The sequence below is a fragment of the Colossoma macropomum genome, unplaced genomic scaffold (assembly GCF_904425465.1).
Source record: "Colossoma macropomum unplaced genomic scaffold, Colossoma_macropomum, whole genome shotgun sequence".
Taxonomy (NCBI): domain Eukaryota; kingdom Metazoa; phylum Chordata; class Actinopteri; order Characiformes; family Serrasalmidae; genus Colossoma; species Colossoma macropomum.
Window position 1 is genome coordinate 11,246,668 of NW_023494796.1, and position 15,620 is coordinate 11,262,287.

A 15,620-nucleotide genomic window follows, 5' to 3' on the forward strand; every position below is an offset into this window, starting at 1 on the left:
AATGGCCACACAGACCCTCACAGACCCTCCTTGAAGGGTCAGCCATCCCGGGGACTCACACAGTACGAACAAAGTCTTTCCAGAGGCCTGAGAATATTTTGGGGAAAAAAAAACAAACAAAGTTTCTTGTGCAGCTCATTCCATTTAGGAGAAGTTGTGTATGTAACAAATGTATTATGGCACTAAATACATAGGTTTTATAAAGTTTTTCCACTCCCTTGATCTAAAAGTGGCCATAATTGCAGAAACACCCAGACTCGTTCACTTATGTTTAAGAACCTACACTCGTGTGCAAAAGTTTGGGCACCCCAGTCAAATTACATTTTGTTGATTTACTGTTTATTTGCTGAATTCAGTGTATTTGGGGAGAAAAATCAGAAAGTGTGGCCTGTGCAAAAGTTATGGTACATTTTGTGTGTTATAGTGATGAAATAGAAATTGTGCATTAAAATTGTTCTCTGTAGAGGACGTGTCAGTTTCACAAGCCAAGAACACTTTAAGCAGATCTTTTCATTATAAGAGTGTCACTAACTGTGCTGCAGAGTCGAATAGTTTGGACTTGGGAAATGTGAACTTTCAGGATTTCCTTCCTCCTTCTTCTCTACTTAAGTACTGTCCACCCACTGCCCTGACCACAGCAAAACAGCTTCAATCTCTGTTCATCATTCTTCTTTACCCATGTAAGAAACTTTTGGACTTGATTAAATCTTAGAATAGCTGAAAGTGTTGGAACTTAGATATTCTTCCTTAAACTTCACTGATTAACTCGGCACACAGGAAGCCACCATACGAAGTGAGTGCATTTCTACTGAAATAGTGTTTTTCTGCACTTTTTACATAGTTAGCTCATTGTTTCTGCTGTTTGTCTGTATGTTTTATGGAGTAGAAATCTCTCCTTTTCTGTTAGCTTCTGTTTTCATTTCATAACTGAGTGTTTTTTGCAAACACAGACACTTTTGGCTGTTGAAATTCTAAGACAATAGGCCTCAAAAATAATGAAATTTCAGCATTTTAGAGTTTATAATTCAAATAATGTGCAAATTTGACAATTTTTTGAAGTTTAATCTGAATTCAATTTTATTTACACAATATAGGGAAGTGTCTTTTCTGCAGCACTCTAAGCTTTTGCAGTACAAACATTTTTACTGTTTTTGAGTATAAATATTACCCTAATGTTACATCAGCTTTAGCAAACTTGTGATTGTTGAAATCTTTAATTGTTTCAAGTCAAATATAAAAGGCGTAAACCAAAATGCACCATTCATAAGAAAATGCTGAATATGAAAAGACCGTATTCGCTTAGCTCTACCTAAAGTCATGTGCAAAAGTTTGTCACTCCTGGTCTTATATGTTGTTGTTGATTTTCTAAGCATTAATAAGTAAACACATCCTCTACAGACAACACACTTCTGCACATTTTTATTCATCATTACTGTTTATCTACTGATTTTAACATATTGAGGAAAAAAAAACATAAAATGTGGCCTGTGCAAAAGTTGACACACCTTATATTTTATGTTTTTAATTTTCCAATGTATTAAACTCAGCAAATAAAGAGAAACTATGCATTAAATTTTGCAGTCATATTTGAGTGTGTTTTCTGTAGAAGATGCATTAACTTATTTTTACTTAGAATGTCAACAAAGCATAGAATTTCACCAGGGGGATGCAAACTTTTGCACATGACTGTAGATTAGGTTTCCCACACTTTTCCTCATGAGCTCCTTGGCTACTTCGGTAGGTTTGTTTGGCTTGAAAATAAACTTTATTTTAGGTCATTTGGTCAGCAGTAAGGGCATACAAATGTGGATATACATGATAATGTGATATGTAAATATGTTTTAACTTAACATCATACAATTCTAATTGAAAAGAGTAGCTTTTAAAATATACATTTGATGATAGAATGTTTGAACTGTATTTCTGCACTGTATTATCACAAAGATAGAGAAACATATATAGAAACATGACACATGGGCGAGTTCATGGAAGGGTTAATAATTCATTTAAGTAGGCAAAAGCTGTCCATGTCTTCAATGTTCCATTAACTGTGTTGAAATCAATATGAATCTTTCTGTTTCTAGTTCAATTTACTCTTTATTTGGTGTCCTGTGCTTAGTCTAGTGCCCAGTCTAGATGAGATTATTATATTTATTTGTATTTATTGTATTTGATTCTAGCATTTGAAAATCACCTCCTTCACCTCCTAGAATCAATTATAATCACTCTTAACAATATTCATTACAGTAAAATGTAACAAAGATAGCTTACTGCATATAGTGTGTCAGTGTGTTCAGTGTATTTTTAAAAGTATTTCTGAATCATAACGAAAATCAAATCATGATGAAATTTGTAATTTAATGATTCATTGTATTTTTTCAGATCTACATTACAACCAGTATTACCGCCCTCGACTTTACATTGCCTTCAGATACAAAGTCGATTTTGTAATTTGCTGTTTCTATGAAAAGTACCGAAAACTGACACACAATTTCCCTCAGAAATACTATATTAAGGATCATTTTTCTGAAAAATTATGAAGGTGTCTTTCAGTCAAACCTGTCCATCAGTAAATGACCAACTGAAGGTCATCAGAACTTGTCAATCTGATATATGTAAATCAGTAGTCCATCAATATGTCCATTTTTTTCTAACAGAGATAATGAACTGGATTCTATTGCTTGTGATGATCTCCTTCATAGAACTCTCTGAGTCTGAGAGGGGTAAGATAATACTACTTCTTTTTATCTTTCCTGATTGAGGTCACATGCAAAAGTTTGAGCACCTCAGTAAAGTTACATGTTTTGTTGATTTGAAGATAAGTTAACATGTCCTTTACAGGGAACACATTTACATGGAGTTTTTCTGGAAGTTTTAGTGCTGGAATTCTGTGTATGAACTGTTTATCATATTGGGGAAAAGTAAAATACAAAATATTAAATGTGCTGTAACCTTTGCATGGGTCACATTTTATATTGTATTTTTTCACAATATATTAAATTCATTACATAAACAATAATTGTGCATTAAAATGCACAGACATGTGTCCTCAGTAGAGGATGTGTTAATTTTATACAGAAAATCAACAAAAAACATGGAACTTGACCAGGGTGTGCCCTAACTTTTGTAATTCTATGTGAAAGTAACCCATGTATTTTTGGGACGCCTATTTTAAAAATGTTCATGCTCTTATTCAATGTTAAGAGTTAAACAGCAGCACATTAAAATGACAAAAAGCCACATTTATTTTCTGCAGAAATGGAATATTTTAGTCCAAGGAGCTGCAAAGAACTCATGGAAAAATATAAAACCAAGGAAGGTAGGCGTTGAAGTGACTGATTAGATTTTATTTGGTGTAGCCAAATATTGTCTGGGGGAAAAAGTGACTTTAAGATTTTAGTGAAACCCATAGTGAAACCTGAAAACTGTAAAATTAATTTAGTTAAATTTTCTTCCAGATGGTCTTTACTACCTGACTACTCCAAGTGGGGTGGTCTACCAGACCTACTGTGATATGACCACTGCTGGAGGTGGCTGGACACTGGTGGCCAGTGTGCATGAGAACAATATGTATGGGAAATGCACTGTAGGTGACCGCTGGTCTAGCCAGCAAGGTAATAACCCAAATGTACCCAATGGAGAGGGAAACTGGGCTAATAGAGTCACATTTGGAACTGCAGAAGCTGCTACCGGTGACGACTACAAGGTACAACTGTGAAACACCACAAACAAAACATTATTTCTTAGGTTCAATGTAAGTTTTGCTAAACTTTTTTTTGGGATTTCTGTGACAATATCAGCCTTTAGTACTGTTGTACTGAAGTGCAGTAGGGTTAGTCCATTCTTGCTCACCTAAGGTCTGTCAGGTCATGTCAGGAATTTCCATAAAAAAATAATTCATGCAACAATGCAATAGTTTTTAGGATTGAAATGTTAAGGTTTTATCAGATTCTAAATTGCACATTTATTGTCAATGTTAATCCTTACAGAATAAACTGACTGAGCTGAAATTTTAACTGGTTACAAATACAATACTAAGGATAAAATATTGTTTTAAATTAACTTGTTTAATAATGATAAGTTCCCACAACAGGTTCATGTATTGGGTGTCCTTTTCTTATGTTAAGGCATTAAATCTTTCATCTTTGAAATTTAATCCATTTTTTAAAATTCCTCTAGCCCCTTTTTCTAAATTACACCATTGAATATTATCTTTCTGTTTGAAATATTTAACGCCACATGGAGTATTTAAAACACAGCCACACTTTTTGATCCTATATTTTCTCAGATGGGATCAATCATATTTTCTTTTAAACCTTTTTAACAATTGTGGCCACTGAGGTGGGGATGTTGGGTAAGGGATGTTTGACATGTTCACAGAAATAGTAAACAAGAGCACATATTGCATGCAGAAATTAGAAATTCACAGGTGCAATAGGAACACTACCAAAATTTTTGTAAAAATAATTTAGAGAACTAAATTTAAGATTCAGGCCCAAAAATGAAAGATGTAAAGTGCACCATCCAATGAAGAAACTCATTGTTCCAATTCATAAAATGAAACTAGCTGTAAAATGAAATATTATTCTTAGTGTTGAATTTATAAACAGTTAATATTTTAGCTAAATTCATTCATGCAGTAATTAATTACTGTATGACAAGGCAAATTGAAAAAATGCATAATTAAAAACTACAACTGTGTTTCCAAAAAAGTTGAGATGCTGTGCAATAGGTAAATAAAAATAGAATCCAATGATGTGCAGATCATTTAAATTTTATATATTTTTTTTAAACTAGTACAAAGACAAACTCGTAATTGTTTTTTTGAAAAATATATGCCCATTTTGAATTTGATGCCAGCAACGCATTTCAAAAATGTTGGGACGGGGGCATGTTTACCACTGTGTTTCATCACCTTTTCTTTTAACGACACTCTGTGAGAGTTTTGGAACTGAGGAGACCAATCGCTGTGGTTTTGAAAGTGAAATGTTTTCTCATCCTTGCTTGATAGAGGATTTCAGCTGCTCATCACTTCAGGGTCTCCTATGTCATTTTTTTGTTTCATAATGCACCAAATGTTTTTATTGGGTACAAGGTCTGAACCACAGTCATCCATGGGTTCTTAAAAGATATTAAAACTTTGATTTGTTGGACCACAAGACACTTTGCCTCTGTGCATCTTAAATAAGCTCAGGCCCAGAGAAGGCGGCAGTGTTTCTGGATCCTGTTTATATATGATTTTTTGCTTTGTGTGGTATAGTTTTAACTTGTATTTGTAGATGCAGTGATGAACCATGTCCATAGACAATGGTTTTCGAAAGTGTTCCTGAGCCCATGAAGTGATTTCCACTACAGAATTGTGTCCACTTTTAATGCAGTGCTGCATGGGGGCCTAAAGAGATTATGGCCATCCAATATAATATCCAATATGTCCCTTGCATACAGAGCTTTGATTCTCTGAATCTTTTAGTGAAATTACGTACCGTAGATGATAAAATCCCCAAATTCTTTGTTATTTTACATTGAGAAACATTATTCTTGAATTGTTGTCATATTTGCCTGCGCAGTCTTTCACAGAGTGGTGAATTCAGCCTCTCTGAGATGCTCTTTTTATACCCCGTCATGTTAGTGATCTGTTGCCAGTTAACCTAATTAGTTCTGAGATGTTCCACCAGGTGCTTTTGTTGCCCCCATCCCAGCTTTTTTTTAAATTGTTGCTGGAAATATATTCAAAATGGGTATATATTTTTCAAAAAAAAAAAAAATTTCTAAGTTTCAACATTTGATATGTTGTCTTTGTACTATTTTCAATTAAATATAGTGTTTAAGTGATTTGCACATCACTGCATTCTGTTTATATTTTTATTTTGCACAGCATCACAACAACTGTGGAAACGGGGTTGTACTTGTAAATTTTGCGTGGCTGCATGAAGTAACTAGTAGTTTTGAATTTTACTTTATTTTATTAATGTGACTGTTTTAGGGAAAATATGAATATAGTTAAAATATGTTAGTATTCAGATTTGCAGACATATTTCTGCATATCTGCTGATATTTTGTCCATGAAGTTTTGCTGATGTAGTTTCTTGTTATCCTTTACAGAATCCTGGTTACTATGATATCACAGCGCAGGATGTGTCTGTTTGGCACGTTCCTAATAACGAACAGCTGGACCGCTGGACCCAAAGCTCATTCCTGCGCTACCACACCGAGACCAACTTCCTCAATAACTATGGAGGAAACCTCTTTCAGCTGTTCACGGTTAGGATCACAAACAGCTTTACACAGTGCTACAGCTAGAAAGATGTACAACTTATGATTACAGAGAACACACTTAAATACGGAATTTTTCTGTAAATTTTAGTGCACAGTTTCTGTTTATTTGCTGAGTGTAACAAATTGGGAAAAAAAAAACAAAAAAAAACAAACATAATATTTAAAAGTGCCATAATGTTTGATGGGGGCATATTATTTCCTCTCCAATAAGCTAAATTCAGCATGTAAACAGCAATTGTGCAATAAAAAATTGGCAGTGAACCATATGTTTAGATCATTTATCAAAATCCTGCATTTAAAAAAATGAGGAAACTTTGGTTTTCAACAATTACTGACAAGTCATGAGGGATTATTTAATGAAGTCTATGTTAAATAACCTGTTTACATGTCATCCACACAGCACACAGTCCCATAGTGTTAAAACATGTACAGTTCTGTGTATATAGATACCTAGATTTGTAAACAATCATGATATGGTATATTATTGTTATTATACAGTATATATTTTAAAGAAGATATTTCAGACCATGAATTTTAATGTTGTGTTTTCAGCGTTACCCTGTGAGGTACAATGGAGGATCATGTCCTTCAAACAACGGTCCCTCCATTCCAGTGGTGTATGATGTTGGAGATGCTAAATCCAACCATAACTTGTATGGACCACATATTAGAGGTATATTTATGGTTTCCAGTCAATTTATCTTTCAGGCTTCATCCACAAATGTGTTCTTTCGTAGCAACTTTTGTGAGGTTGGACAAACTCTAGAGGTTTTTTTTTTATCTCAAACTATATAAGAGCAAGTAAGCCTCGACAACTGCATCATGTAACTTTATAGAAACTTGATCTTTTTTTATTGGAATTTTAAGACACCGCCGTTTGTGTCTCTTCACTGCTGTCACCATGTAGTTTGACTATACTTATAGTACATATTGCTCTTTCTGTTTTTGCTGTAATGTCAGTATATATGACAAAGAATCTGGTTCTCATTAGGTTGAAGGAATAACTGACTCTAAATGTAGGTATTGTGATATAAACTGAGTCTGTTCTACAGTTTCTCATTAGGCTGAATGAATAACTGACTCTAAATGTAGGTATTGTGATATAAACTGAGTCTGTTCTACAGTTTCTCATTAGGTTGAATGAAAAACTGGCTCTAAATGTAGGTATTGTGATATAAACTGAGTCTGTTGTACAGTTTCTCATTAGGTTGAATGAATAACTGACTCTAAATGTAGGTATTGTGATATAAACTGAGTCTGTTCTACAGTCTCTCATTTGATTGAATGAATAACAGTCTCTAAAGGCAGGCATTGTGAGTTGTGTTGTACAGTTTCTCACTAGTTTGAACAGGATTTTTTGTAAAAACGTTTTCTGTAAAACCTCACAGCAGCAGCTAAACAAAGCCTACATAGAACAGTTCTCTGCAACTCTTAAGCTCATAAGTCAATCCTTTGCAGAGCTATAGTGAGAAGTGGCTATGATGTGTGTGAGTCTTACCACTATCTGTTTTATAAACAGCAGCAGTTCTGCATTTATTCTGAGCAGCTCCTCATTGTGCTCTTTGTTTTCTCGCTGTCAATGGAGCTCTAATCCTCTTTGCTGTATTCTGTGTCAACATGGTGGAACAAATCAGATTTAAAGGGTTTTACAAGATGTTAGGTGGTTTTGCTTAATCTCGGTATAAAATGGCCATATTGTTTAACAGAAGTGTTCAACTCAGTCTCAGGAAGCCCGCAGCACTGTGCAGCTTCATTTTTTTCCACTTGATTTAACTTATCAGCATATTATCAAATCATTTCTATGCAAGACATTCTTCACAGAAACTCACTTCACTGAAAGTAATAGCACTGGACGTTGCAAAGTTGTTGAAATTTTTTAAATCTTCCATGTTTAGGTAAAATATTGGTGTACTTGGTATATAATGATGTACCAAAGAAAGTAAGGTTTTTTGTTGGTAGTAAATGACCTTATAGTACTGATTCACATAACCCATCCATTCTGGTCCTCCTGGAGCTTAGTGCCACATTTGACACAGTCAATCACCAGATTCTGATCCATTGGCCTAAAAACTGGTTCAGCCTCTTAAGCTCAACTTTAGAATGGTTTCATCTAAATATTGTGGTATTTCATTTGGAGTTCCACAAGGTTCCATTTTAGGGCCACTGCTTTTTTCACTGTGCCTGTTCCCTCTAGGAAATGTTTTCAAAAAACATAAGATGCCGTTTGATATCTACAACGATCATACATAATTATACATTTCCTATTCCTCCGAAAGACCTGGTGGCATCACAAAACTGTTGGTAGCTTAATCGGGACAAAAAACAAGATTCTGTTCCTACTGGATCTTAGTGTGGCGTTCAATACAGCTGATCAGAAGATACTGATGCATCAACCTGAAAACTAGGCATGCCTCTCAGCACATCTTTAGAAAGGTTTATTTTAAACAGGGGGTTTCTTGATGTGAAAATGTATTTGCCCCTTCCCAGTTTCTTCTATTTTTTGCATACCTGTCACACTCGAATGTTTCAGATCATCAAAGTACTTTTTATATTAGACAAAGAACTCAAGTAAACACAAGATGATGTTTTTAAATTATTTAAATTTCATTTATTAAAGGAAAAATGATGTTCTGCCCTACCTGGCCTCATGTGAAAAAGTAATTGCCCCCTTAGCTACTTAATCAACCAGTTAACAAAGTTCAGTTGACTTTTAGATTCAATTTCACTATCCACACCCATGGGATGATTACTGCCAGACCTGTTAAATCTAAACATCACTTTAATATGATCTATCGCGCAGTATGAAACAGACTAGAAGGTCTTAAAAAGCAGCACATGATGCCACATTCTAAAGAGATTCAAATCAAAGTCTAAAGACTTTGTGAATCTAGAGAATCTGAAGAGATTCAAAACAAAGTCATTGAAATCTACCAGTCTGAAAAGGGTTACAAAGCCATTTCTAAGGCTCTGGGGCTCCAACAAACCACAGTGAGAGCTGTTATCCACAAATGGAGAAAACCTGGAGCAGTGGTGAACCTTCCTAGAAGTAGCTGGCCTATCAAAATTTCACCAAGAGTAGATCGACAACTTATCCGGGAGGGACAACTCAGACGAACATCTAAAGAACTGCAGGCCTCACTTGCCCCAGTGATAGTCAATGTACACAATTCCACAATAAGAAAGACACTGGGAAAAAATGGCCTCCATGGTAGAGTTGCAAGGTGCAAACCACTGCTGACCGAAGAACACAAAGACTCGTATCACATTTGTCAAAAAACATCCAGATATCCCCCAAGACGTTTGGGATAATATTCTCTGGACTGATGAGTCAAAGGTAGAACTTTTTGGAAGACATGGGTCCCATTACATCTGGCGTAAACTAACACTGCATTCCACCATAAGAACATCATCCTAACAGTCAAACACGGAGGTGGTAGTGTGATGGTTGGGGGCTGCTTTGCTTCTGCAGGGCCTGGACGACTTAACATAATTGAAGGAACCATGAATTTTGCTCTCTATTAGAAAACCCACCTGTCAGTTCTTGACCTCAAGCTCAAGTGCGGTTGGGTTATGCAGCAGGACAATGATCCAAAGCACATAAGCAAGTCCACCTCTGAATGGCTCAAATTAAGGTCTTGGAGTGGCCCAGTCAAAGTCCTGATTTGAATCCCATTGGGGGGTAAACAGGCAGTTCAAATTCAAACACTTCTACAAAGAAGAGTGGGCTGGAAATCCTCCACAGCAAAGTAGAAGACTCATTGCAAGTTAATGCAATGATTGCGTTTGATTGCAGTTGTTATTGCCAGTAATTAGGTTTAGGGGCAGTTACGTTTTCACATGGGAGATACAGGTTTTGAATAAATCTTTTATCTTCAATAAATGGAATGATCTTTTAAAAACTGCATTTTGTGTCTACTTGTGTTGTTTTTGATCCTAAATTAAAATAAGTTGGATGATCTGAAACATTTAAATGTAACAAATTAGCACAAATAGAGGAAATCGGCAGAGGGGCAAATACTTTTCACAGCACTAGATTTATCCAAGTATTGCAGTGTTTCATCTGGAGTTCCACAAGGTTTCATTTTACACAGGGGTGGATTTTTATTCTCTTGGAAAGTCAAAACTCTGTCATCAGGCTAACAACATGTCAGATACTTCGTAGTGAAAGTCTAAGATTCTGGTCTAACCAAAAGATCCTTGTTCGGCCTTTTAGACACAGATTTAGAGTGGTTTAAATCATGTTTCGATAAACAGGCAGCTTTTTGTTGCATTCAACTAAAAATTGAAGCGTTTCATTTGGTGTTCCACAAGGTTCCATTTTTGGGTCACTGCTTTTCTCCCTGTACATGCTACCTTTAGGAAATTTGATCAGAAAAGATACGACAGCTACACAGACAATATACAATTGTGCATTTCCACTCCCTCTGCACTTCATAGACTTTGTCAACAGGTTAATAAACTGCCAGATGGTTCTCAGGGAGCCTCAAAAATGTTTGCTGCTTAATCAGGACAAAACACAAGATACTGATACTTGGTATTAAATTCCAGCAAAAACTTTTCTGTAAGAAATTAAGCCCTTTTGCGTTGTACACACAATGTACAATCCCTATTTTAAAAGAAAGGCACTGGCTTCCATTTTTAGGACAGATTTTAAAGTTGTTTTAATTTTTTAAGCTCTAAATGAGCTTGAAGTTTATTTTCCAACACGTGATCTTAAATCTGCAGATCTTTTATTATTATTATTATTATTTTTTTTTCACAGGGACTGCAGAAGCTGGCTTCATCACTTTCAGAGTGTTCAACTATGAAAAGGCTGCCATGGCCATCTGCTCAGGCATTAAACCCAACACCTGCCACTCAGAACACGTAAGAACATATCTAGGCTATGCCTACTAAATGAATATGTAGGAGGCTTTTAAAGCCACCAAATATGCAATCCTGCGATAAACGCTGTTCCAGTTCTTAGTTTCCTTTAATATACTACTCAATTCGCTTATTTTTACCAAACTTTAAGGCAGGTTAATATGTGTCCTCAACCAAAGTCAATCTTCAGATATGCTATTTTTGCCATAAATGTACACTATTTTTTCTTAGCTAAGCTTGCTAATGCTAGGTTGTTACAGTTCTATTGTAGATGTCATTAGTGAGGTGACATTAGTCTAATCATCTTTCCTGCTATGTGGAGTTGGATAATTAAAAAGCCAGCCCTTTTTTCCATTTTCCACCTGAAATTACACACCCAAATATTAAGGCTTTTTACTCAAGCACTACATAAACTAGAGAGCATTTCATGCTGTAATGTTACTGAAAAGCCTTCAAAATTGTTACTGAAAACATTTAAAGATATTTAAACGAAATGATCAAAATATGATAAAAACAAAACAAAACAAAACAAAAAAAATAGGCGCTTTCCTCAATTTAATTTTAGAAATTATATTTTAGTGACTACAGATTAAAGAGTTTATGTCCCCCAACACTTTTTGCCTTTAAAACATGTGCCACCAGGGGTCTACTTTCACCATGCAAAATTTGGAGTTGATTCCTCCTACTCATTTGAAGTTATTCAAGCTAATTCAAACTAATGTCCTGCACCCCTAGTGGCTTCTCCAAGTGGCCTTTTTGAATTTTCTAAGTGGCCTCTTGGGGTCTCCAAAGTCCCCCAGCCTCTCCTTCATGTTAACAACTAATTTCCACCGCACCAAAAGAATGTGTTCTATCTATATTTTATGGCAACATCTTATAACGTATTATCTTATCATTTTTGTACCTTGCTTGACAAATGAATGACATGCACCTCTCTGTTTGCTGTATAGCGAATGTGCCCTTCTGAGGCAAGTTTACTGTTTACGTCTGTCTTCTGGACTGCGTGTCTCTATAACTTGGCACCTGATTGGTCTATAGACTTGGGTGGCATGTTGTTGGAACGCTTACAGTGATACGTGTTTCGAAGCGGAGTTCGAAGGGGATCATATTTTAATTAATTTTTGAAATTGTTGTTTTTTATTTTGACCGATTGTTTTTCCCACACACTGTTTGCACAACAATGAGGATTACTAATGAATAGATTGAGGGAAAGACGCAAGTTTGGTCTCGTTCGAAAGTGGGCAGCCTAGAATTTAGTTCTAATAAAATTAAGATTTAGAATGACATTCTAATAAAATTAATATCCAGAATGAAGTTCTAATAAAATTAATATCCAAAATGAAGTTCTAATAAAATTAACATCCTGAGTGAAGTTCTAATAAAATGAAATTCTAATAAAATTAACATCCTAAATTAAGTTCTAATAAAATTAATATCCAGAATGAAGTTCTTATATATTTCCAAAATGAAGTTCTATTAAAATTAACATGATAACTTGACCAATATTACTGTGAATACATTACATTATATAATTTACTGTATATAATACTTGAAAGTTTGTACAAAAAAATACAAAACATCTAAAAAGACTATTTTTCATCTGTTATGAAATTTCACATTATATAAGTTTTATACACAAAATAACAAAACTTATGTAAATGATAAGTGACTCCAGATATATGACTTTTAATGGAAGTAGCTCTCTCATTAAGGAAAGCTAGAGCTATACTAGGCCTGTGATCTGTGTCATAGGGCTGTGTGGGAGGAGGAGGGCATTTCCCTGAGGGAGCTCCGAGGCAGTGTGGGGACTTTACAGCGCTGGACTGGGACGGTTATGGAAGCCACACTGGCTGGAGTGCGTCCAAGCAGCTGACTGAAGCAGCGGTCCTGATCTTCTACCGTTAAATACTGCGATTCAGTCACGACGAGGACAAACACAAGATTCACCGGCCTGCTTTCCTCATCATGTTTTTTACTCATATTTCCTTACATATGCACAAGGCTCCTTTTATTGTTGGATCAGTAAGCACTTCTAACAAATAATAGAATTGTTTGAGTAACAATAAAACATGTCTAATGTATTAAGCACATTTCCATTCAAGTGTTTACTTGTTTAAAAATATAATATGTGAGACAAAGTTGAGAAAAATCTATACATTTTTGATTTTGTCAGATAATGTTCCTTACATATCAAATAAACGCAGCTACAGCATTCAGAAATCACTTCATTAAATGAGAACAGTGGATTAAACAGCATAAATGGCCATGTTTTTGTTTGACTTGGACTAAGGCCCAATCCCATTTAACCCCTCTTCCCTACCACTATGCCCTACCCCTCCGTTTTGTGCGTTCACGTCTAGGGGTAGGGTGTCCAGATGTTTGTTGAGATGGGTAGGGCGTAGTGTTGGGCTACATGGCCCTCAAAATGGTGGTTTTTCAGAGGCTTTAGAGAGTAATAAAAATGAAAAACCAGCAAGATGGCTGCACAAGAAACCCACAAATGTGAGTTTTTTCTCCATTACAAATTACGATGACCACTGTATTATCTTTGTTCAATGTCATTTTAATGTATTATGGCCCTTTTCTTTATAACAAGCATAAAAATCGCTAGCAGTATGCTGATGTCTCAGTAGCTAGGGAGCTAAATTTCCCGTTCCACCTTAAATGGTGCAGCCGCAGTTACATTCTGGTGCACCATTTAAGGTGGAACGGGAAAATTCAAACAAGAAGCTGCTGAATAGCTGACTTCACATTCATATCACTGAAGAATTAGCGGTGGACGATGATAAAAACGTCCCCCCTTTTTGAAGGCACATGATGCCCTAAATGTAACTAAAGCCTAGCAGTGAGGAGCTGAACTTTACCCTCCTCTGCTATCACTGCAGACTGGCAGAGTCACCTACTGACCAACCACAGCTAGTAGCCTGTTAATGAAGTAATGCTCTTCTTTATTTGAGGGTCCCATTTCATAGGAGACGATTTTAAGCACTACTCTTGTAACTCAGTTCCAAATAGCAAGGTGACACTCGAAAACAAGGGGTAGGGGTAAAAATAGGAAATGAGATTGGACATAAATGTGGGTCAGTAAATAAGCTGCAGTTTGGTGTGCACTTTGAACACCTGCTTTAGGATGTTATTACTGGGGAAAGTGGGGGTAAGAATTGAATTAACCTTTAATATTTTATTTGATGATCCACTGTAGATCTTTTGTAGATGCTCACCTTGTCTTTAACTTGCATTCAGCTAATTATCTATTACAGATTAACATGCTCTGCTAACACACTAGTTTTCTCATCATTGCAATCTTCCTTATGTTTACTGTTTGCTTGGAACACCAGCTGTAATACCTGGAAATGACCACTAGATGTCAGGATTGCAGTAGAATCAACAAGTATCAACTAAAGCCCCACAAAGGATTCACCACTATGGTCCATCAGGCAGAGCTGCAGTAAAAACCCAGCAAACTATCCTTCTGGTTCTCCCTTTCATTCTGCCATTTCGTGGTTTGATCCGTGTTGAAGATTCTGGTGCAAAACCTTCCCTAATCTGCTGATGCTGAGTCTAAAGGACAGGTGAGGTGGGGTGGTGAGTTAGAGGTCTGAAGGTGTTCTTAAAAGTCTGATTCTTTGGAATCCAAATGATGAGGCTGAGAGGCAGCACTTCTAGAAGAGGACGAGTGAGGCATTACAGCCTTAATGGCAAATTAACCATTCATCTTTAAAGACTTACGCACTAAACATATTTCAAATTCAAACGCATAGTAAAGCACTGTAGTTAGATAAACACAAGATGTAATATAAAAGAGTGACTGCTGGAAAAAATATACAAAGATGCTGCAAACATGTCAATAATACCACACAGAGCACTGTATAGTGTTAGTGAGAATGATGTGGTGTATATGAAAAAATAATGAACTGCTAGTTTGATGAACTAGTGGAAAAGTAAAATGTGTGGCATGTAATTTTGGCCTTGTTCAGACTGCCAGCCCGATTTTTGGCATGTCCAGATTGTATTCAGTTTGATTTTTGATAGTCTGGACAGCAAAAATCCACATGAAATCTGATTTTTGCAAAAGGGATCCAAACCACGTTTGGAGTTGATTTGAATTGTTATTCCAGTCAGATTTTTACAGATGTGTCTCAGTCTGGACGCTCAGGATTTCAAAGTGTCTTTTGCATCACTCACAGCACAACAAACAATGACAATGTCAAATCTAGAGTGGCGGAGGTTCTGGGATTCAATTCATAACTACATACTGACATCTACGTTGTCACTACAGCAACCCATGCAAATAGGCTGGTGATGCCTGGACACACAAATCCGATCTGATCACTCATAAATAACAGTGAGGACAGTCATCTCAAAATATCTGAATTAAGAAACAAATCTGATTTGCCTGCAGTCTGAACACAGCCTAAGACTGTTTTTGAATTGCTTTGTGTGACTGTTCAGTCGCATGGACATTATGTTGCAGACAAATC

The 15,620-nt window shown here is 35.9% G+C and overlaps 1 protein-coding gene across 1 annotated transcript; it reads left to right on the forward strand.

The window, feature by feature from the left end:
• The first annotated feature begins 647 nt into the window (after positions 1 to 647).
• Positions 648 to 13,222, forward strand: LOC118816859 (intelectin-like). The gene is made up of 8 exons (XM_036583456.1): positions 648 to 793; positions 2,658 to 2,723; positions 3,257 to 3,319; positions 3,459 to 3,706; positions 6,103 to 6,261; positions 6,829 to 6,949; positions 11,039 to 11,142; positions 12,892 to 13,222. The coding sequence occupies exons 2-8, from the start codon at positions 2,663 to 2,665 to the stop codon at positions 13,042 to 13,044; spliced, it is 909 nt and encodes a 302-aa protein (XP_036439349.1). The 5' UTR covers positions 648 to 793; positions 2,658 to 2,662; the 3' UTR covers positions 13,045 to 13,222.
• The last annotated feature ends 2,398 nt before the right edge of the window (positions 13,223 to 15,620 follow it).

Excerpts from the sequence above, each read along its gene's own strand:
- LOC118816859 (XM_036583456.1), top strand. The coding sequence starts at position 2,663 with ATGAACTGGATTCTATTGCTTGTGATGATCTCCTTCATAGAACTCTCT. Across the intron at positions 2,724-3,256 it reads ACTCTCTGAGTCTGAGAGGG|AAATGGAATATTTTAGTCCA; the intron begins GTAAGATAATAC and ends TATTTTCTGCAG. Across the intron at positions 11,143-12,891 it reads ACACCTGCCACTCAGAACAC|GGCTGTGTGGGAGGAGGAGG; the intron begins GTAAGAACATAT and ends TCTGTGTCATAG.